The 23,909-nt window shown below is 38.7% G+C and overlaps 1 protein-coding gene across 2 annotated transcripts; it reads left to right on the top strand.

Annotated features, from left to right (window-relative positions):
* The first annotated feature begins 3,583 nt into the window (after window positions 1-3,583).
* Window positions 3,584-21,917, top strand: MAT2B (methionine adenosyltransferase 2B). Of its 2 annotated transcripts, none has more exons than XM_027545744.1 (7): window positions 3,584-3,951; window positions 11,334-11,528; window positions 14,134-14,248; window positions 14,449-14,601; window positions 17,447-17,640; window positions 18,497-18,610; window positions 20,791-21,730. In XM_027545744.1, the coding sequence occupies exons 1-7, from the start codon at window positions 3,922-3,924 to the stop codon at window positions 20,959-20,961; spliced, it is 972 nt and encodes a 323-aa protein (XP_027401545.1). In that variant the 5' UTR covers window positions 3,584-3,921; the 3' UTR covers window positions 20,962-21,730. The 2 variants fall into 2 exon arrangements, with proteins under 2 accessions (XP_027401545.1, XP_027401544.1); XM_027545743.1 differs by lacking the exon at window positions 3,584-3,951 and adding an exon at window positions 6,386-6,563 and having other exon boundaries at window positions 20,791-21,917.
* Window positions 21,918-23,909: the final 1,992 nt, after the last annotated feature.

The following is a 23,909-nucleotide window of genomic DNA, read 5'->3' as shown; positions in this document are numbered from 1 at the left end:
AAACTCAGCAGTGGCCACAGGACTGGAAAAGGTCAGTTTTTACTCCAATCCCAAAGAAAGGCAATGCCAAAGAATGCTCAAACTACCACACAATTGCACTCATCTCACATGCTAGTAAAGTAATGCTCAAAATTCTCCAAGCCAGGCTTCAGCAATACGTGAACCGTGAACTTCCTGATGTTCAAGCTGGTTTTAGAAAAGGCAGAGGAACCAGAGATCAAATTGCCAACATCCGCTGGCTCATCCAAAAAGCCAGGGAGTTCCAGAAAAACATCCATTTCTGCTTTATTGACTATGCCAAAGCCTTTGACTGTGTGGCTCACAATAAACTGTGGAAAATTCTGAAAGAGATGGGAATACCAGACCACCTGACCTGCCTCTTGAGAAACCTATATGCAGGTCAGGAAGCAACAGTTAGAACTGGACATGGAACAACAGACTGGTTCCAAATAGGAAAAGGAGTACGTCAAGGCTGTATATTGTCACCCTGTTTATTTAACTTCTATGCAGAGTACATCATGAGAAACGCTGGGCTGGAAGAAGCACAATCTGGAATCAAGATTGCAGGGAGAAATATCAATAACCTCAGATATGCAGATGACACCACCCTTATGGCAAAAAGTGAAGAGGAACTAAAAAGCCTCTTGATGAAAGTGAAAGAGGAAATTGAAAAAGTTGGCTTAAAGCTCAACATTCAGAAAACGAAGATCATGGCATCTGGTCCCATCGCTTCATGGCAAACAGATGGGGAAACAGTGGAAATAGTGTCAGACTTTATTTTGGGGGGCTCCAAAATCACTCTAGATGGTGACTGTAGCCATGAAATTAAAAGACGCTTACTCCTTGGAAGGAAAGGTATGACCATCCCAGATAGCATATTCAAAAGGAGAAACATTACTTTGCCAACAAAGGTCTGTCTAGTCAAAGCTATGGTTTTTCCTGTGGTCATGTATGGATGTGAGAGTTAGACAGTGAAGAAAGCTGAGCGCGGAAGAATTGATGCTTTTGAACTGTGGTGTTGGAGAAGACTCTTGAGAGTCCCTTGGACTTCAAGGAGGTCCAACCAGTCCATTCTAAAGATGGGCCCTGGGTGTTTTCTGGAAGGAATGATGCTAAAGGTGAAACTCCAGTACTTTGGCCACCTCATGTGAAGAGTTGACTCATTGGAAAACACTCTGATGCTGGGAGGGATTGGGGGCAGGAGGAGAAGGGGATGACAGAGGATGAGATGGCTGGATGGCATCACTGACTCAATGGATGTGAGTTTGAGTGAACTCCGGGAGTTGGTGATGGACAGGGAGGCCTGGCATGCTCAATTCATTGGGTCCCAGAGTCGGACACGACTGAGCGACTGAACTGAACTGAACTGATATCCCACCAGGAATGAATGAAAGTTCTAATTGCTCAAAATGCTTGTTAAAGTATAATGTTAGGGAAATTAAAACGGAATTACTTTTGTTCAGGCTTCAGAAGTCAGGGAGCAGGCCTCTGACCAATTTCTGACCTTGCCTGACCTCTGTCTGGATTCCAGTTGGCCTGCGAGTACACCAATTGTTACCAGCTAGTCTAGGGGCAATTTAGATAAGAAAGGGAATAGATACTGAAATTTCTTAAGCCCCTGAGAGCTTGGCCAAAGGCCCCTCCCCACCCCCCACAAGAAGTCTTATGACTCACAAGGTGAAACAAATACCATTGTAAAAGTTAAAAAAAAGAGCTGCATTTTTGCATATAAACTGATGATAGTTTACAGCCTGGGATTATTAGGGAGAGCACGCAGAAGCTGCAATTTGAAGTCTCACCCACAGGGTGCACACACCACCCAGGACCCTTTTCCCAACTGGAACTCCAGATTGCTGTTATTTGGGGACTTCCTGGTGCTGTTCAAGTCTGAATATACGTTGTCTTCCCAATTTGGTGATATGTAAGCTGTTACTTCTATTGTTTCTATTTCTCTTCTTTTAATAACTATTTATTGAAATTATGTATATTGGATTGTATACTGACTGTATTATAGCTGAATACTGTGCTTCCCTGGTGGCGCAGAAAGTAAAGATTCTGCCTGCAATGAAGGAGACCCAGGTTCGATCCCTGGGTTCGGATGATCCCCCGGGAGAAAGGAATGGCTACTAATTGCAGTATTCTTACCTGGAAAATTCCATGGACAGAGAAGCTTGGTGGGCTACAGTCCAAAGAGTCAGATATGACTGAGCGCTTCTTTCACTTCTCATTGAAATTAAGTCAGATAATCTATTAAATAATAAGATTGTTTATTGTGTGTGTAATGAGTGGTTTCTTTTATTAGTGAATCCTTGGAACCTAAAAGGAAAGTAAAACTTTCTACAAATGTTATCTGTAGTTTGTAAAGCGTCTGTTCGAAACTTATGTCCATTTAAAAAATGATTTTTAAAATACTTTGAGTTGGAGTTTAAGTATTCTGAATGTAAGTACTTTTAGATAAATGTATCAAGATCATTTTCCCCAGTCTGTTTTACTTGTTTTCTTAATTTTGTCTTCTGATTAACAGAAGTTTTAAATTTTGATGAACTTTCAGTTCAGTTCAGTCGCTCAGTCATGTCCAACTCTTTGCAACCCCATGAACTGCAGCACACCAGGCCTCCCTGTCCACCACCAACTCCCGGAGCCTACCATTGAAAAGGTGATGCCATCCAACCATCTCATCCTCTGTTGTACCCTTCTCCTCCTGCCCTCAATCTTTCCCAGCATCAGGGTCTTTTCAAATGAGTCAGCTCTTTGCATCAGGTGGCCGAAGTATTGGATGAACTTTAATTCATCACTTTTTAAAAATTGTATATTCTTCATCACTTACAGACCGTCTACATGCCTCATACCGTTTACCAGGTGCTTTATAGGAGTGGAATATAAAAAGTCATGTTTTTCTAAAGCTCTACATGAATGGCAATTTTTAAAAAAGCTTTTAATGAATTTTTACAATATTGCTTCTGGTTTTTATGTTTTGGTCTTTTGACCAGAGAGGCATGTAGGATCTTAGCTACATGCTAAAGTGTAGCTAAGAACTCTCAACCCCTCCTTTGGAAATCGGAAGTCTTAACCACTGGTGGATCACCCAGGAAGTACCTGAATGGCAATTCTTTTTGTTGGTTGTTGTTAAACTGTTAAAAGGCCTTAATCCAGAATAGTGGTTCAAAATTTAACAGAGTATATTCAATACCCTTTAAACTTTAAAAATAGGATTGCCAGGCTTCACTTGATTTTGTTTCATAGATTTTTCGGTGCTGGTAGGTCTGGGAATCACGGAAACAGGAGTCCTTAAAGCTCAGCCAAATTTAAATTACTCCACCCACCATTTCCTCAAACGGGACAGGACATATTAATGGAAATAACCTGTTGGTTTTTAACATCTGCGTATTGTTACCACAAGTGCCTTTTACCGGTCCTTTGAAATAATTAATTAGAAACCACTGGAGAACTTTACCAAACGGATTCTGTTGTAATCAGACATAACTCAATAAACTATTTCAGAATAGGAATCAATTGCATGGCCTGCGTGCTTTCCAACTGCTGGCTCTTGCTTTTCTTTCACAAGAGAAAATTGCAACAAGTCTTCACAGGAAGCTTTTTGTGGTTGTATCTATATTTCTTTCTAAGTTGGTTCTCCTAATGGTTTTGATAATGGACCTTATTTGGCTGGCAGTACAACATGAAACTTCTCATTGGGTATTTTCAAGACTGCCACGGGGAATCAGCTGCCAGTTTACTGCAATGTGGAATGCTGCACGAGATTCTGGGATCCGACTCAAAATGCTAATTTCAAAGGTCGAGTGAAGCTGTGGCTCACGTTTTCGCGTGCCTACGCTCTCTGCAGGCAGAACAAAGACCCGGTCCGAGGAGGCAGAGGCTGAAACCCATCTCAAATCTTTTTCCTCAGATAATTTTGGAATCATGCCTGAAATGCCAGAGAACATGGAACAGGTAAGAGTGAGCTATTCAAGAAAAGCAGTCTGGAGTTTTATAGAGTTTCTTTACAAGAATCCCAGTGAACGTCTGGGAACGTAAAAGCCGAAAAGGGTGTGTTTTAAAAAAAAAGTCTTTCATTTAAGACTTATAACTTTGGGACTTGGAATAATTAAACAGCTTTAATTATTGACCCTGTATGGAGAGCTCAGCTAAGTCTCAATCGACAAAAATAACCCAAAACAGCAGTTTCACTTAACCAGATTAAAATGCATTCATGTAGGTGAAGGTTCTATAGAAATAACGCTTTTATCTATAGTTGGGTGCTCCAGGCTTTCTTTGTCTTGGCAAGAAATGAACCTGCTAACCTAACTTTTATCTCTAGATTGCTCTATTTAAATTTATAGACTTAGCCACCACACGAACTTGGATATTGTCTGTATAACAATGGCGTTTTTATTCATGTAGAAACTTCCATTTTTAAAAAGGATGATTAAAACCCATGTACGAAGATGTGCCCCTAGAACCATACCCAAGTTTTATCTGGCAAATATTAAACCAGATCCTCAAATGTAGGCAAGTAAACTCTTTTTGTTCCTCACTCCAGATAAGGCTGCTCTGAGAATCAAAATGCTAATTGCATATGCAAGTCCTTAAATCGTCTTCGAGTAGGACAGAATTTTTTTTTTTCTGGAAAGATTAGATTGCATTACCGTTGCAACTAGAAACTTCACAAAAATTACTTTTAAAAAACGATCAAGAGGATCTTGAATCTGCTCCCCCAACACCCACACCATTTCTTTGTTGTTTGCAAATTATGCATGGTTTCGCGTTGGAGCTTTTCTCTCAAGGACTCTAAATAATGCTAAATTGATTAACAGCCTGGAGTAAAACAAAAATAGAAAAGTGTGAAGGCTCAGTCTCTCTTGTTTCAGTTCAAAAGAAACTTTATTCTTACAGTAATTAGGAAATGAGTTCTTTTGGGGGGTTGAGTAGGAAAGAAAGTCACCGGACTCAGAAGTGGAAAAAAATTTTTTAAAGGCTGCTTAATGTTGAGCTCTAAGATTAAACCAAAAAAGGTGTATGAAAATATGTTTTAGAAAGACCCAAGCAGTAATCACGTTTGTGGGCGACTTTTAAGGTTTTGGTATCCTGCGTGTCTGGACAAGAACAGTACAGATTTACGTTCAAATTTGACAAAACCTATGAGATCCATGCTCGGGTTTTTTGCGAGTAAATTTCACAGGCATCCCGGCTTTTCGGGTTTGAACTGGAAATCAGTTGCAGTTGCCTAATAGGGCCGTTTTTGATCTGTCACTTGAAAAAAGCGTAATCCAGGTGGTAGACGGTTCAGCATGACTCTCTACTAGTTCTTTTACTTTTCTTGGTAGTGGAGGTTCGCCTCGCGTAGCTTGACGCTGCAACCTGTAAGGCGGTGCTTCTCAAAGGCTGATCTTGACTCCGGTTAAAGTTCACTAATGTAGGGTCCCAATCATTGTTTAGTCGCAAAGTTGTGTCTGACTCTGCGACCCCATGGACTGTAGCCCGCCAGGCTCCTACAATAACTCATTCAGCAATTACTGATAAAATCCGAGAATCCTTGCTTTGAAGGGGCAACCAAATAATTCGTCCCCCAGCCCCCTACGTGTTTTTATTTTTAACTAGTTAAGAGTTTGACACGTTCGGAATTTCACGCGTACAACTTTCTGGCATGCCAGAAAGACAAATGGGTTCTTTAAGTGTTAATGACGCAGATATCAATACTTATTATTTTTATTTCAGTCTTTCAATCTCTCAAGAAAAACTTAATGCTCTAGAGATACAGACGCGTTGTGCCGCCTCCTCTCCCCGCTTCACTCTTCCCACCAAGACTTTAAAGTGTTTCATCCCGTTTTATGGGGCTTCCCTTGTAGTTCAGTTGGTAAAGAATCCGCCCACAATGCAGGAGATCCGGGTTCGATCCCTGGGTTGGGAAGATCCCCTGGAGAAGGAAAGGGCAACCCACTCCAGTGTTCTTGCCTGGAGAATCCCATGGACTGTAGACTGCCAGGCTCTTCGGTCCGTGGAATCGCAAGAGTGGAACACGACTTAGCGACTACACCACCACCTCCATCCCGCTTTATGTATCACGTGCCCAGTTGATTCTTAGACACCGCACACAGTCTGAGCAATCCAATTCACTCCTTACCTAGTCGAGAAGGAAGAACACACAAAATATTCTTGACCCCCGCCCCCCGTGTCCCCCTCCCGTCCCCTGCCGGCCTCTAAACAAAACTCGTATTCCCAGTTTAAGACCAGGGCCTTTGTTTTGTGTATCCCTTTAAGAGTTGGCGCGTGGGCTGGGAGCGTCCCGAACGCGCCCGCCTCCTTTCAGGGGCGTCGGCGGAGCGTGGCCAATCAGGAAGCGCGGTCTTGGCGGCGGAAGCCGGAAGCGGTGAAAGGGGGCTGGCCCGGACCTAGGGTAGGCGGGCCGAAGGGGTTGGAGCTGCGGCCCGCCGCGATCCCGGGCTGAAGGAAGTGGCGGTCGCTGCGGCGGCGGCGGCGACGACAGCGCAAAGACGGCGGGCATGGTGGGCCGGGAGAAAGAGCTCTCTATCCACTTTGTTCCCGGGGACTGCCGGTTGGTGGAGGTGAGGGAGTCGCCCCGGGTCTTGCGGGGTGGGGAGACGTCTCGTGGTAACCAAGTGCGCTGAGCGGGAAGTCTGGTGGCGGGGGCTCGAGTGGTTTTCCAGACGCATCCTCCCAGAGTCGGAGGCCCCAGGAGACTAGGGCGGCGCCGCCGAGTTTGTTTACCTCGGTGCACACTCCTCTGTGTTTTGTTTCTCAGCCACTGCGACAGGAAATGATTAGGTCGGGTTTCACTTTCTAGCCTCCCGTCTCTCCTCTCAGGAATGAAGAGGGGTTTTCCGAGCTGTTTTGACTTTTTCTAAATTTCGTTTTTATCCTTTGTTCATATCTTTTGATCTTAACTGTTCGTATCTCTGAGGAAAAAAAGGAGCCATGTGGCTTTTCAGAAGTAGTAACAGGATTGGAGATAAGACCTGAACTCTTAGTTTATGCATGGCACTGTTGTGCACTTTATATGCATTATTTGTTTTGTTCCATTTTACAGATATTTGAGACTAAGAGAGCAGGTCTTTGGTCCAAGTTCATTCAGTAAGATTGCAGCTGGGATTCAAGTACAATCTCTTTGACTGTCTCAAGCTTTGAACCACTGCAGAGATTGCATAAATCTCCATAAACCCCAATCTCTATTTCATCCCAGGCCCCTCAGTATTCATCAGTCCATAGGATATTTAGCCCTGGGGATAAGAAGAATGTTCACGCCAAAATCAGTATATCTTAAGGATTTAAGAGAAGGTGTAAGTGATGGCTGTTGTTGAGAATGCAAAATTTTTACACCTTCAAAATATAGCATATTTAGTGTTTTCAAGTCATTTTGGGATTTGGGGAGTAAAGTTAGAATGGATGGGCTGTTTGATCTTCTGTTTCGCTCCTGTGTATCCCCTCACAATGCTGAGTCCCTAAAGTTGCATATTGCTTGTTTATGTATGTGTGTATGTGCACTGGGCATGCATGTGTGTGTATATAAAGGTTAATCAGTTTTAACAGTGAGTTCAGTAGACAAATGAAAATGCGTTTTCCTTCATTCAAATTACACAACCAAAGGCTTGACACGTATTTGCTTCTCTCAGAACCTGTAGTAGTGGGACTGTTCTATAGTTTATGTCACAGGAATAAACTGTGGTGGTTCCTGTTCATATTACTGGCTGTGGGGTACAATAGAGTGACAGTGGGAGTTTAGACCAGTGTCACCTAGGTATTTTAAAAAGCTTCTCAAAGTCCAGGAGTGTCTACTCAAAGATCTATCTCTAGGGGAATGTTGTGAGAATCAAATAAATCAATGTGAAACTTTGCCAAATTGAAGAGGTTCTGAAAATAGCAAAGTATAATTATCACTAAAACTTAAGAAGATCCTACTTTAGATATTTGTGATATTTCACTCTTGACTTTCTCTAGGACATTTTTAGTAGAAGTTAATCCAAGTGTGCTAAAGTAGAAACCACTGTCCCAGAGTACTGTTTTGGATCATTTTGGAAGAGCCTTTTATTGTCCTGTACCTTAGAATTGGCTATTATTTGATTTGATGGCATAATAAGAGCTATGACTCTTCATTTATTTATATGTACTTACTTTTTCAAACATTTTGTTTTGTGTGTGTGTGTATGTATAAATCTGGTCACCTGGTGTTACTGAATTCTGTAAATCTGTGAGTTGGTGGGAGAAGAGGCAGATGCAAATTAAAGTCATGTTTAATATACTTGACTAATAAGAATAAAAACTGAAAAATAGACTTTTCAGGAAGACAGAATATCTTCAGGTCTTAATTATGCTTGTTAACTACGCAGCTTTTTGTTCCTCATTTAGAGTTCCTCAAGGTGTTGGACATTCCTGTGTTTGGCAGAAGTAAAGTAATTTATAGAGTAATGAGCCGAAATTATTTTCAGAGGAATATTTCCCTGGTTTTAAAAGAATCAAGACTGTGCTTTAAGATGCTTCAGGTGGAGTTCTGTTATAGAGACTCAAAAATAGAGATATTTTGTTTTGACTTCTGTTAATTTCAGAGTGATGTGTATTTTATTTGCCAACCACCAAAAAACTTGTAATCTGAATGAAAACTTCTTGTTTTGGCTTCTGTACTGTGACAGAACATGCTGATTGAGTCTCCAAAGAGAACTGTATGAAAAGAAGAAAAGTTACTTTAAACAAGACTTCTTTCAGTTTATTCGGATATCTTCTATGGGAAGGGTAATATGGAAAATGTTAGAATTATAGGATTGTAAAGCTGTAAGAGCCTTAATCATTTGTCCAAATGCATACTTTTACCAGCAAGTTACATTAGTAGAGTTGGAGTAACTTCTTAATGCCACAGTTTGTGGCAGAGAAGATAAAATTTAGTCATCAAGAAACCAAGTATAAGTTCAAAGGATTGAGACAAAACTCAGCATGCATTTGACTAGACGATAGATGGAAGCAAAAGGAGACCAGTTGTGTTTCCAACCTTTTTCCTTTTACTGTGGGCAAAACCTGTGACATCTTTAGATTTAAGGTTCCTCGCTTTGGAAAACTCTCACATGAGAATTTGCAAGAAGAGGATTGTGCAGAATCTCTTTGTTTCAGAAAATGCTTGCACTTCAGTTCTCTGCTCTTTTAATATAGAAAATTATTGCACACTGACATCTTACCACTAGGTAACTATTGAACTATTTTCTTCCAGGGAGCTTACAAATTATCCCAGGCTGTACAGAGTTTGTATCTTCTCCATGCAACCACCCATACTATTTTAAAGTGAAGAATCTTATATTCCTTAAAGACCCTCGCTGTGTTTGTAACTTAATACTATATATTTCATCAAATCTAAGATGCACTCAATTGTGAGATTATCTGGACTCTTAAGATGCACTGAAAAGGCAAAAAGACTGCCAAACACATTTGTAAGATGCATCTTTATTTCCTTCATTTAACAGATGATAAATGAAGAAAAAATGTGCTTCACTCACCAGTGAAGTACACAGAGATCTTATTTTACTGTTCAGTAATTTCGTGGTTACTACAAGCATGATGTTTGGTCTTTGACTTCTTTTTCTAGTTTTCCTTTTTAAGGGGAAAAGGGTAACGAGGTTGTTGCTTCTGGAAGGGTAAATGGCAGTTTGTTTTTATTTGTTTGAGTCAGAGCTATCTTTAGGAAGGTCTTGGATGTTCCTGGAATTCTCAAGTTCAGTTTCCAAATCACCAGCATCAGCACCACCTGGAAACTTGTTAGAAATGCCGATTATCAGGCCTCATTCCAAATCTACTGGATCTGAAAGCCTTCCAGTTGATTCCTGTCCTAGGCGTTTGCCTGTGAACCACTGATCCAAGAACCACTGTCTATTCTTTTCCTTCTTTAGAGTGACATGAGAAACTCAGAAGAAACCAACTCATAGGACTTTATAATATTTTCCCAGGGATCTTTATGGTATTTATCCTGTGCAAATTGTTTTCTGATTGTGTCTCTACTAAACCTGGCCTGTTTTAACCTCTTTAACAATTGCAGTCTTTGCAGGGCTGTTTTCTTGCCAAAAATTCAAAGAAAATATTTTGCTGGCTTAAATCTTTGTTTGCATAGATTGTTTGACTTAGAGCCAAGTTTTGCAAGAGAGAGCCTAGATGAATTTTTCTTCAGCTTCTAAAACATCTTGAAATGTGGTGAACTAAGGAAGAAATATCTTTAAAAACTTAGCCTTCATTCTGTTTCTGATTTCTGTTTCAGCCCTTTCATTTCTGGTTTTTCCTTTGATAGACATACTTGATTTAGGTGGCCTTTTTTTTTTTTCTTCTTTTTCTTTTTCAAGTATAGTCTGTTAAATTAGCTGTCTTGAGGGCTGGGGAAAAAGATCTTTGGGTATTGTGTGTATACTTAAGGTTTTTGACAGCTCAGAATTAAGTGACTAAACCAACATTTCAAATTTAAAAGGCTTCAAGTTGATACGCTAATAAAAACTGTTTTTTGTTTTGAATAGTGTTTTCTTAATTCAAATGTCTGTGAGGATATTTGGCGTTAACCTGTCTTGGGAAGAAGGGAAATTTCTATGTATAGATAATTGGAATTGTTTCCTAAATAGTAGTTTTTTTTTTTATCTCAGTGTGTGAGGAATTTTTCCTTTTTCACAATAGTAACATAGATCAGTTTAAAATATTTATTTTTTTTTATCCTCTACTTATGTTTTATTAGTTTTAACTGGCCTATATAGGTAAATTTAGAGTCAGTGTAGGAATATTTACAATTTTAGTTAGAATGTTAGTTCTATAAGGACCAAATTTATTTTTCTTCCACATAAATTTCTATGAAATATGAAATTCTCTAATTTGGACATATCCCAATAATGAGGTTTAAAAGAAAACTTGAGATTAAAAATTGAAGAGCAAAACTGTCGGTTTGGAAACATGTTCGCAGAATAACCCTAATATTTAATCAGGGCAGAAATAAGTAAGCTTTAAACTGCATTTTTATAAATAGAAGAACATAAAGTTGATGGTTATTACTACTTTGGACATCATTGATCCTAAAAATTAAGTTTTTCCATTATTACTGTTAGGAAATCTAAATCTGTTTGACTAGGTGATTCCTTGCAGTATCATCTTAGGTTCCTTTTCTTGGGAAGGATTATTAAAACTTTCTCTTAAGTGACATACTTACTGATGCAGTTTGATCTTCGTTCTAACTTAAGAGTTATACATATGGGACGTGAAGCAGACAACTCAGACTTGAAATGTTTAGTTGAATGAAGATGGTGGCTAATTTTGTTGAGAGGCTATTTTCAAATTAATTACTTCTTTTCTCCTCTTTCACATTTTAGGAGGAAGTTAACATCCCCAACAGGCGGGTTCTCATTACTGGTGCCACTGGGCTTCTTGGCAGAGCTGTGTACAAAGAATTTCAGCAGAATAATTGGCATGCCGTTGGCTGTGGTTTTAGAAGAGCAAGACCAAAATTTGAGCAGGTCAATCTCTTGGATTCTAATGCAGTTCATCACATCATTTATGATTTTCAGGTATGGTTTATTTTAAAGCATAAGTAAACTATTAAGGGGCTTTCCTGGTAGCTCAGCTGGTAAGGAAGAAACTATTAAGAATTGTCTCAGTTCAGTCACTCAGTCATGTCCAACTCTTTGCGACCCCGTGGACTGCAGCATGCCAGGCTTCGCTGTCCATCAGCAACTCCCAGAGCCTACTCAGACTCACGTGCATTGAGTTGGTGATGCCATCCAAACATCTCATCCTCTGTCATCTCCTTCTCCTCCTGCCATCAATCTTTCCCAGCATCAGAGTCTTTTCCAGTGAGTTGGTTCTTCGCGTCAGGTGGCCAAAGTATTGGAGTTTCAGCTTCAGCATCAGTCCTTCCAATGAACGTTCAGGACTGATTTCCTTTAGAATTGACTGGTTTAATCTTATAGTCCAAGGGACTCTCAAGAGTCTTCTCCATCACCACAGTTCAGAAGCATTAATTCTTCGGTGCTCAGCTTTCTTGATAGTCCAACTCTCACATCCATACATGACCACTGGAAAAACCATAGCCTTGACTAGATGGACCTTTGTTGGCAAAGCAATGTCTATACTCTTCAGTGTGCTGTCTAGGTTCTTCATAGCATTTCTTCCAAGGAGCAAGCGTCTTTTAATTTCATGGCTGCAGTCACTATCTGCAGTGATTCTGTCTGGGTGATATAAAAATTGTTGTTCTCAAGGAAGTTATAGTACTTAAGCTCTAACCTATTAAGCAACAATAGTATACAGTGCACATTTTTTCTTTTTTTGAGGGGGTGGAAAAGTATGTCATCCTTAGAAAAATTAGGTTGAGATATAGGTTAACAAAAGGCAGAAAATTAAGCATTTTGTAAAAAGCTTCTGTTTGAGAATTACTCTTCTAAGTACCACTTTCTGTGCAAATCCTTTTCTTGTTTTGAGGGTAAAAATATTTGCTTCTGTATTTTTTATTTTTAACTGGAGGATAATTGCTTTACAATGTTGTGTTGGTTTCTGCGGTAAAACTACACAGATGAGCCGTGTGTGTGTGTATGTGTGTGTATGTATGTGTTTATCCCCTCCCTCTTGAGCCACCCGCCCCATTTCTACTTCTTAAGGTTGTCACAGAGCGGTGCTCCCTATGTTAAATATAGCAGCTTCCCATTAGTTAGCTATTTTATACATGGTGGTATATCTGTCATTGCTACTCTCTCAATTTTGTCCCACCCTCTCCTTCCACTACAAATCCTTTTGAAAATAGTATCTGTTAACCTTACAACACTGCAAAATAGTTGTTCTCATATCTGTTTTTGTTGTTTAGTTGCCGACTTAGTGACCGCCATTGCCTGCAGCACATCTGAAGGACAGGCTTCCCTGTCCTTCACTATCTCCCAGAATTGGCTCAGACTCATGTCCATTGAGTCGGTGATGCTATCCAACCATCTCATGCTCTCTTGCCCCCTTTTCCTCCTGCCCTCAGTCTTTCCCAGAATCAGGGTCTTTTCCAGTGAGTCCGCTGTGTGCATTAGGTGGCCAGAATAGTGGAGCTTCAGCTTCAGCATCAGTCTTTCTACTCTATATTCAAGGTTGATTTCCTTTAGGATTGACTGGTTTGATCCCCTTGCAGTCCAAGGGACTCATTTCCATTTTAGAAATCACAAAGGCTCAGAGAAGTTAAACAACTCGTTGGCCATGGTCGCAGAAAAGTTATAGAAAGAATTAGGTTTTGTTACAGCTCTTGAGGTGAAATCGGAAATTCAAGTTCTTTCTAAAAATACGACCCAAAGAACATTGCATCAGAATCACTTGGAAAACTTGTTCTTATGTCTCACTCCCCAAAATTTTCATTCAGTAAGCCTATGGTAGAGCCTAGGACTGCACATTTTAAGAACCATCCTAGTTTATGCACATGTAAGTTTGAAAGCAACTTTCAGATCATGCTTCTTCAAGCAGTTTCTGAGGAGAAGGAAGTTTCGTGTTTGGGCACATGAGCCCTTTTGATTACTGGTCTTCCCAAAACTTAACTCTGACTCAGCTCCTCTGGGAAGTAGATGCCCGGTCTCTACCAAGGACCTTCATGTTATACAGTATTGAAACGGTCTCTTTACATACCCATTTTTTCCATTAGATTGTGAAATCCTTGATCCTCACACACTGCTTAGCATACTTAACTGGCAATATAAGTTTTTATGGATGCTTAATTTTCTTTAAATGATGAAGTTAAGAGATTAGAATTTATGAATTTAATTTGCAATTGCTATTCCTCTCCCTTTCCCACAGACTTAACTAAATATTTAGGTCATATGAATTACATAAATGATTGCCCTTTTCTCCCGCTCAGATGAGGGGATGAAGCTTATTTTGATTTAGAAGCCTGGTTGTTGCCCCAGAGTTTTGTCTGATTTTGCCTAGGGATTGCTCTATTGCTCTTTCCTTCTCAGGGCCTATGTATATTTTTAAGGAAGTTTGAACGTTGAAAAAGGGAAGTGTGACAAAACCACATTAAAAATTAGATTCTTTAGTTGAAGGAATGTTTTAATAAACATGTTTCTACGAATTAACTTACTGTTGGAAGGCTATAGTTCTTCTGTTTTTATTCCTTTTTGGGCTAAAAACACATCAATGCTTAACTTCTAGCCCCATGTCATCGTACACTGTGCAGCAGAGAGAAGGCCAGATGTTGTAGAAAATCACCCAGATGCTGCTTCTCAACTTAATGTGGATGCTTCTGGGAATTTAGCAAAGGAAGCAGGTAATGAAGACTTTATAAAATCTTCATAAAAATTAAGTGATTGCTGAGTGTGCAAATATTAAAATTTTGTAGATGGCTTATAAGAAATTTGTTATACTTTTGATGAATAAGCTGTTACAAATTCCAGTAAAGCATCAGGTTGTATAGTAATTTAATAGATTATTTTCTCTCTCTCTCTCTCTTTTTTTTTTTTTTGGTAGCTGCAATTGGAGCATTTCTAATCTACATTAGCTCTGATTATGTTTTTGATGGAACAAACCCACCTTATAGAGAGGAAGACATACCAAATCCCCTAAATCTATATGGTAAAACAAAATTAGAAGGAGAAAAGGCCGTCCTGGAGAACAATTTAGGTAAGACACATCTCTTTAGTTAGTTCCCTGACTCTTTTTGAGGATTCCTTTTTGTTTAAGATTTGTGTGTATGCGCGTCTGTATCTTAATTTTTTAAATACTTATTTAGTGGTTTTTCTTTACTTGGCTGTGCCGGGTCTTAGTTGTGATGTATGGACTTAGTTGCTCTGTGGCATGTGGGATCTTACTTCCTGGACCTGGGATTGAACCCACATCTCCTGCATTGGAAGGCGGATTCTTAACCACTGGACCACCAGGGAAGAAGTTCCTGTTGTTGTTTTTTTTTTGTTTTGTTTTAGTCAAGGAGCATAAATCCATTGGAGAAAAACTAGGGAATGTAGTTAACAAGAAAAACAAGAATTTTTGAAATCCTGGAGAGTTTATGAATCCTTTCAGACCATTTCCAGTATCAGTGTGTACGTGAATACCATTATAGATAGAAAGTAAATCAGATTTTTGTAATCTTCCAAAAAAAAAAAAAAAAAGATCAGTATCATTTTTCTTAGATTGCAGTATTCTGTCATTTGGATGGTTAATTTTTTTCCTGTGTTTGTATATCCACAGTCATTTGTATGGTTTTTCTTTTTTCCTGTGTGTTTGCCTGTTACCCCAGGTGTTTCTTGACTTCCTACTTTTGCATTCCAGTCCCCTATAATGAAAAGGTTTGTATATATACACACACACATTTATGTGTTAATTATAAAAGAAATAACCTCCTTAAATTTTTTTTTTTTTAATCTAAAACTGTAGAGTTCTCTTAGAGTGCTTCCTCAGAGAAGCACTAAATGTGGTTATGGAAGTGTTTTTTGTGGATTTCTAAACATCTGTGCATATTGTTTTATAAACTGATTTTTCTCCCCCCACATACATGCATTTCAGTTCTTATGGAGCCATCTCTAGGATATCTTTTTCATATCAGTGGCTGCATAATACCTGATTTAATGATCCTTTGCACTGAAACTATTGCCTTAGACTGTACTACATCCTTGAGAAACATCCCCTACTATACATACCATATACAGACTAGGTTTTTTATTATTATTAATATAAATTATCCTTTGGAAATCATCTTTGAATATATATTAGTATACAGCTGACCCTTGTACAGCTTGGGGATTAGTGTTGCCAACCCATGCGTATTTGGAAATCCATGTGTAACTTTAGATTCCAGAAACTTAATTGCTCACAGCCTACTCTTGACAGAGGGTCTTCCCTGGTGGCTCAGTGGTGAAGAACCCTCCTGCCAAAACAGGAGATGCAGGTTTGATCCCTGGGTCAGGAAGTTCCCTGGGAGTAGGAACTGTCAACCCATTCCAGTATTCTTGCCTGGGAAATCCTGTGGATGGAGGAACCTGGTGGGCTGCAGTCCATGGGGTCGCAAAAAAGTCAGACACAACTTAGCAGCTAAACAGCAGCTCTTGACCCAAGCCTTACTAAAACAGAGAGTCAATTTACACATATTTTGTGTGTTATATGTATTATATACTATTCCTAAAGTAATCTTGAGAGAATAAAACATTAAAAAATCATAAGAGAAAATACAGTATTGTATCAACACTGTAAGTTTACCTCATTTGTTTACAAGATGAATCGTCCGTCAGTAACTACACTAGTGTTGTTTTAGATGGTACAAAACACTATACGTGTCATGTATTATAAGACCACACATCAAAAATGCAGATAATCTAAGAAGAAATTCATATTTATTTACAGGTATGATTCAGGAATTAGTAAGGAAGAAGCAGTAAATGGTAGCTTAGTGTAATCAGTAACGATTGCTTCATGGTAGCCTTGGCCATACACTAGTGAATGAATCATTATAAAACTATTGGCATAGGTATTACAGGCATTCATCATACAGCTAAATACTGTTATTTTTTTTTTTTTTTTTAAACCACTTACCTGTGATGATAGACTGATACAGAGTTTTTCTAGTTACAAGAGAGATGAGGCATACTGTATGGTAATGTAACTCTTTGAAAATGAAGTTATGAAACATTAAGAGAACACATTAACCTTATGTTAGCCATCACTCACCTTATGCCTATGTAAGGATAGGGTATCCACTTCAGTACATCTTATCCATGATATTTTGCATGAAAAAAAGTTGCGTATAAATGGAACCACACTGTTCAAACCTGTGTTATTCATAAGTCATCTGCCCAGCTCTTTAGTAAGTTAATTTAAAATAGTTTTCATTGAATTTCAATTAGTGTAAATTTTCTAGTCTATTATAACTCCTTAGTATTGACCCACATAAAATACCTTATAATTCCTTAGTCAGTGATTTCAAGGACTATGTGGTGAACACTCATATACACTTTATACAGATTTCACCAATTGTTAACGTTTTGCCATATGTTTTACACGTACACTGTTTTTTTTCCTGAACTCATAGAGAATTAGTTGAATTTCACCCCAAAGTACTTCACCATGTATCTTCAAGAAGGATGTTCTTCACATAATTACAATGCAGTTATTACACTTAGGAAATTTAGCATTAATGCAATACACAATCTATGTAGGAATTTTGTCCCCAAAATGTCCTTTATTGCATTTATTTTTTTAATTTAGGAATAATCAGGGATCACTTGTTGAAATTCTCATGATCAGTTTTATTTTTAATGGCCACAGTAATGAAATTATATAATTATAAAAATATCCTACATGACAGAGACATTTAAAAATATTCTAGATCACATTTGTTTAAATAGGTGAGCTGTGTCATTCTGGTATATTGCATGTGTTCTGTGATAATGTATTTTAAATCTACACACTCTGATCTTACAGCAAGATTTAAGAACCAGTGAGCTTTGAAATATTATCTGCTTTTATTACTCTCTAGGAGCTGCTGTTTTGAGAATTCCTGTTCTGTATGGAGAAGTTGAAAGGCTTGAGGAAAGTGCTGTGACTATTATGTTTGATAAAGTGCAGTTCAGCAACAAGTCCGCAAACATGGACCACTGGCAGCAACGGTTCCCCACGCACGTCAAAGATGTGGCCACCGTGTGTCGTCAGTTAGCAGAGAAGAGGATGCTGGTGAGAATCGCAGTGCTTTTTTAAACATTTAGAAGGACACCAAGCAAAAGTACTTGGATAGTAGCTGTATTTATGAATAATAAAAATTTTATGCTATTATATTTGATTTTTTTTCTCAAATACTATAGACTCCATTTGTCATTCTCTCACTGCAAGATAACTGAAAACTTGTATTTTTCTTTGCCTGATGTCTTGTAAGAAGCCTGTTTTAAGTACCGAGTAATGTCTATTTAAGATCTAGGTAGTGGCACAGAAGAACCTTAATTGTTTCAGCCACTGTAAGAATAACTTATAATTATTCTTTTAGATATTTGAAAAATAGCTCATTTTAAGTGTTTGTAAAAGTTAGAGCTAAATAGAATATCTACAGAAAGGAAAGTTAGAGACTGAGTTATTTTAGAATATTTATAGTAGCGTGACTTTTTTTTAATGCATCAAAATTTGTGTATTTTTAAAAAATATGTACCATGACAATAAGGATGTTATGACTAATTAACTCATCTTGAAAAATGGTTCTGTTAAGTATTGGTGTTAGCTTCTTAGGATCATTGAAAATGCTAGTTGAATTGGTCTGTGTTTCATAAAAATCTGTAATCATTTTAGGGTTTCCACTAAATCAGAGCCACTAACAATTTATTTTAAAACAATTCTTAAGGCTAAATTCTAAAATTGATTTCCATTTTTAACTGGGGAGATTTATAGGAATTTGATTTTAGATATCTTACGTAGAGCATTCCAGAAAGGTACGATACATTATATTTCCTGGACCTGTTTAAGTTAGTTGTCGTGTCACAGTTGCTATTCCACTCAACTCAGAAAGTTTGAAACCAGTTTGAACTATTTGTGTCCTTGTCAGGATCCATCAATTAAGGGAACCTTTCACTGGTCTGGCAACGAACAGATGACTAAGTATGAAATGGCGTGTGCAATTGCAGATGCCTTCAACCTCCCCAGCAGCCACTTAAGACCGGTAAGTACATGGCATTTAGAACCTTACTTGGGAATTCCCTGGCAGTCCAGTGGTTGAGACTTGGCACTTTCACCGCTGAGGCCCAGATTCAATCCTCGGCCAGGTAACTAAGATCCCTCAAGCTGTACTCAGCCGAAACAAACAAACAGGTAACCTTCTTACTTCTTGGAAGTCCAGGTCCATCACTGTTGTGTTCTATGGATAACATTTTTCTTGTTGTTTAAAAGTATTCAGTTCAGTTCAGTTCTCTGTTGTGTCCGACTCTTTGCGACCCCATGAATCGCAGCATGCCAGGCCTCCCTGTCCATCACCAACTTCTGCAGTTCAGTCAAACTCATGTCCATTGAGTCGGTGATGCCATCCAGCCATCTCATCCTCTTTCGTCCCCTTCTCCTCCTGCCCCCAATCCCTCCCAGCATCAAAGTCTTTTCCAATGAGTCAGCTCTTCACATGAGGTGGCCAAAGTACTGGAGTTTCAGCTTTAGCATCATTCCTTTCAAAGAAATCCCAGGGCTGATCTCCTTCAGAATGGACTGGTTGGATCTCCTTGCAGTCCAAGGAACTCTCAAGAGTCTTCTCCAACACCACAGTTCAAAAGCATCAATTTTTCGGCACTCAGCTTTCTTCACAGGCCAACTCTCACATCCATACATGACCACTGGAAAAACGATAGCCTTGACTAGACGGACCTTTCTTGGCAAAGTAATGTGTAAAGTAATGTGTAAAGTAAAGCTTTTGAATATGCTATCTAGGTTGGTCATAACTTTCCTTCCAAGGAGTAAGTGTCTTTTAATTTCATGGCTGCAGTCACCATCTGCAGTGGTTTTGGAGCCCCCCAAAATAAAGTCTGACACTATTTCCACTGTTTCCCCATCTATTTGCCATGAAGTGATGGGACCAGATGCCATGATCTTCGTTTACTGAATGTTGAGCTTTAAGCCAACTTTTTCACTCTCCTCTTTCACTTTCATCAAGAGGCTTTTTAGTTCCTCTTCACTGTCTGCTGTGAGGGTGGTGTCATCTGCATATCTGAGGTTATTGATATTTCTCCTGGCAATCTTGATTCCAGCTTGTGCTTCTTCCAGCCCAGCGTTTCTCATGATGTACTCTGCATAGAAGTTAAATAAGCAGGGTGACAATATACAGCCTTGACATACTCCTTTTCCTATTTGGAACCAGTCTGTTGTTCCATTTCCCGTTCTAACTGTTGCTTCCTGACCTGCATATAGGTTTCTCAAGAGGCAGGTCAGATGGTCTGGTATTCCCATCTCTTGAAGAATTTTCCACAGTTTATTGTCACCCACACAGTCAAAGGCTTTGGCATAGTCAATAAAGCAGAAATAGATGTTTTTCTGGAACTCTCTTGCTTTTTGGATGAGCCAGCGGATGTTGGCAATTTGATCTCTGGTTCCTCTGCCTTTTCTAAAACCAGCTTGAACATCTGGAAGTTTACGGTTCACATACTGCTGAAGCCTGGCTTGGAGAATTTTGAGCATTACTTTACTAGCGTGTGAGATGAGTGCAATTGTGCGGTAGTTTGAGCATTCTTTGGCATTGCCTTTCTTTGGGATTGGAGTGAAAACTGACCTTTTCCAGTCCTGTGGCCACTGCTGAATTTTCCAAATGTGCTGGCATATTGAGTGCAGCACTTTCACAGCATCATCTTTCAGGATTTGAAAGAGCTCAACTGGAATTCCATCACCTCCACTAGCTTTGTTCGTAATGATGCTTTCTAAGGCCCACTTGACTTCACATTCCAGGATGTCTGGCTCTAAGTGAGTGATCACACCATCGTGAGTATCTGAGTCGTGAAGGTCTTTTTTGTACAGTTCTTCTGTGTATTCTTGCCACCTCTTCTTAATATCTTCTGCTTCTATTAGGTCCATACCATCTCTGTCCTTTATCGAGCCCATCTTTGCATGAAATCTAATCAAAGTGAACTTTGCTTGTATGTTGGCAGCTTCCATTGTTAAATTTCTCTAAATTGCCATGTGTAAAGGAGCCCATGTGTATTGGTGAAGTTTATAGAAAAAGTGCTTTCTTGATTGTGGCAGATGCTTTATTTATTTTTCTAGGGATCAAATCATATTCCTTGCACTGAGGGCAAAGGGAAATAGAGAATGTAAAACCTCATCAATGAGCTTCTCATTTATTTTTTATTTTGTGTGTTTGTTTTAAAGATAACTGACAGTCCTGTCGTAGGAGCACAACGTCCGAGAAATGCTCAGCTTGATTGCTCTAGATTGGAGACCTTGGGCATTGGCCAGCGAACACCATTTCGAATTGGAATCAAAGAGTCACTCTGGCCTTTCCTGATTGACAAGAGATGGAGACAGACGGTCTTTCATTAGTGTATGTGTGGTGGTGGGGGTGGTGGTAGTGTTTTTTAAAACGAGAAGTCAAGAAGTCATGGCACTTTTTAAAGAAAAAAGGAAATAGTTTTGTATGAGTGCTCTTCGATTGTGACTCATGATCTTTCAGGTAAATGATGCTCTTGCACAAGTGAAATTGTCTAGGGAAATTTAAGGGCAATAATGCCTCGTTTGAAGTAATGATTTTCTCATTTTGTTCTGCCTCAATTTGCTGTGTGAATATAGTAAATTATGATTTTCAAGTATTTGAGAGCCAGGATGAAACACATCTGCTGTAGACTTTTTTTGGGGGGGCAGGGGGAAGAAATGCATTGTTCATTCCTATAAATAACCTACATTTTCAGGACTTTTACAACTGTTGATCCTTTAATGTTTTAAATTGTGTTAAATGGCATACAAATCATTGGTGTTCATTGTTTGCTTTGCTTGAGTTCAGATCAAAATGTTTGAAGAAAGAAACTTTATTTTTGCAACCTAAGTGTAGTTTTTATGCTTGAGATATTTCAACATGTTATGTATATTGAAACTCCTGCAGCTTGATACCTCCTGCTTTTGTAGCAGTGAACAGTGAATGTTTGAGAGAGAGAGAATGTGTGTATGTGAATGTATTTTTTAAATATATATGAAACTGTCCTTTTCACTCCATGTCACTAAGTGATATTTCATATGTGCAGTTATACTAATAGTAATGGGCCTTGTAAGTCTTTTGACATTCATGAATAATAATAAATATGTACTGCTGGCATGGTAATGCTTAATTTTCTCGTATTTATTTCTCTTTTTTGAAATGTAAGGACCAGATATCTAAACTGTTTTGTTGCTGTAATTTTTAAAATTTCCTTCTTATCCTGTAAAATTACCTTATCTGATGCAGAATATAGTTAATGTACATTAAAATACAAAGCACAGTAATAAAATGAGCCCTGGTGAATCTACCACGTGAAATCTAAATGTTACAGACACTGTATTTACTTGTACCCACTGATTTTTCATAATGAAAAGTAAATAACTATACTCTTGTAATATATTTACAAAGAGTGTTCCTTTTGAAGAATGCAGAGTATGTGAATGTGTTTTCTGTACCAGGTAATAGTCAGGTTACTTTGACCTCAACAGTATTTTTGGTCCTTAATAAGGAAGCAGAAAGAAAGAATAACAAGTGAGCCTTGGCTTCTATTCAGAGTTCAGTACAAATCCAGTTTTCAGATTTTCTGGTTTCACTTGTGAAGTATTCTTTCCCTAGATTATAGTCTTATTTCATTGGACAAAAACTATTTATTTCTAATTTACTTAGAATTTGGGGTTTAGAGGGGATCAGGTCTGGGTGATTTGGTTAAAGCCTCAGTTCCCAAACGATGTTATGTTATATTAGGAACTAGGGAAATTTTACTGCAATGAGTGCTATGATGTACCCACTGAAATAGAGTTTCTGAAACTGATGACCTGCTGATGTAGTTATAAATGTTCTTCAGGTCCTTCTGAAGTAACCAGCCTGGGACTTGTATTTGGCAACCACTGAAGTACTCTGGGTTTGTTTTTTTTCCTTAGTTACACTTCACTTCACATAGTACTCAATTCAGATTTTCACATTAAAAAAAAGTTTTCTTCTCTAGCTGGACCTGATACCCTTTAAACCCCAAATTTTTTATCAGTGGAAGAAATCAATGTAGTTCAGATCTGGCATGTTACTCTCTCTATATGTTCATACTCTCAGCATCCCTTTTTTATTTAGATAGCAAAATACATATTTTACTAAGTTTTTTTGTGTGTTGCTTTTTTCATTTAAAATGCCTTGGGATTTATATAGTTACAAAGAATCCTTTTTTTCCCCTATTCAGTTTGAAATTTCAGTCTCAGAAAAGTTGCCATAATGCCACACAGAATGCCTGCAGTTCCCTTCCTATATTCCCCAACTCTCAGCATTTAGCCATATTTTTCCTGTCATTTATTCTTTCTTTTTTTTTTTTTTTTAACACATGCACACATGATGTATGTGTTTTTTTCCTGGGCCATTTAAGAGTAAGTTGGAGTCATGGTGCCTAATCACCTACTTAGGATCTAAACTTAAGTGTGTTTTTTAAAGATAAGAATACATGTCCACATAACTATAATAGAAGCATCGAAGTCAAGAAGATAACATCAGTACGATGATCTCCTCTAATCCATAGACCCTATTCACATTTCATCAGTTGTCCTAGTGATGTCCTTTCTAAGTCTATCCAATCTAGGATTACGTGTGGCATTTCTTACTTGCTTTAGCTTTAGTCTGGAATAGTTCCTTAGTCTTTTTTCCTGTTCATAAAGACTTGACATTTTTGACATCTCTACATAAAGAAATCAATGACTCACATCAGTGCCTCCAGTTCTAGTGTTGCTCCACAGGGTTTATTTAGCTTCTGTCTTCTCATAGGTACTTTTTTGACAATGAGAAACATAGCTCCCATTAGTTTCAACATTTGCTCAAGTCATTTATAAGAGCCATTCTTGGATCACACCGAGTCCCCTCCTGTTCCCCTCACCACACAGATCTCCGTGAGCCGGTTGAGTATCCCTGACCCCTGGGCCATGACCTTGATACCAGTGACCATGTGGGCCACTGCACCTGGTCAAGGACCTCATCCCAGCCCAAGAGGCACTATCAGCATCCCCCACAATTCAGTGTGTACCAGACTACCAAAGAAGGAGCCAGGTAGTCTTTTATGGCTGCATTTATTCCCTTTTATCAGTGACTGAATCAGTTTATTTAATCAGTTTCTTACTGATGTGCTTTTGAGTGTGTGGGGACTTTATAGTCTTCTGCCCTTTTTTTTTTTTTTTTATTGAAATGTGTTTGATTTACAGTGTTGTGTCAGTCTCTGCTGCACAGCAGGGTGACTTAGTTGTTTGTATGGAACGTTACAGCAGGCTTTCGTGAGCCCAGTGCCTAC

This window comes from Bos indicus x Bos taurus, chromosome 7, assembly GCF_003369695.1.
Source record: "Bos indicus x Bos taurus breed Angus x Brahman F1 hybrid chromosome 7, Bos_hybrid_MaternalHap_v2.0, whole genome shotgun sequence".
In the NCBI taxonomy this organism is placed as follows: Eukaryota; Metazoa; Chordata; class Mammalia; order Artiodactyla; family Bovidae; genus Bos; species Bos indicus x Bos taurus.
This window is presented reverse-complemented; position numbering and strand designations above follow the sequence as displayed.

Excerpts from the sequence above, each read along its gene's own strand:
- MAT2B (XM_027545743.1), top strand. The coding sequence starts at position 6,501 with ATGGTGGGCCGGGAGAAAGAGCTCTCTATCCACTTTGTTCCCGGGGAC. Across the intron at positions 11,529-14,133 it reads ACATCATTTATGATTTTCAG|CCCCATGTCATCGTACACTG; the intron begins GTATGGTTTATT and ends CTTAACTTCTAG. Across the intron at positions 17,641-18,496 it reads TAGCAGAGAAGAGGATGCTG|GATCCATCAATTAAGGGAAC; the intron begins GTGAGAATCGCA and ends TGTCCTTGTCAG.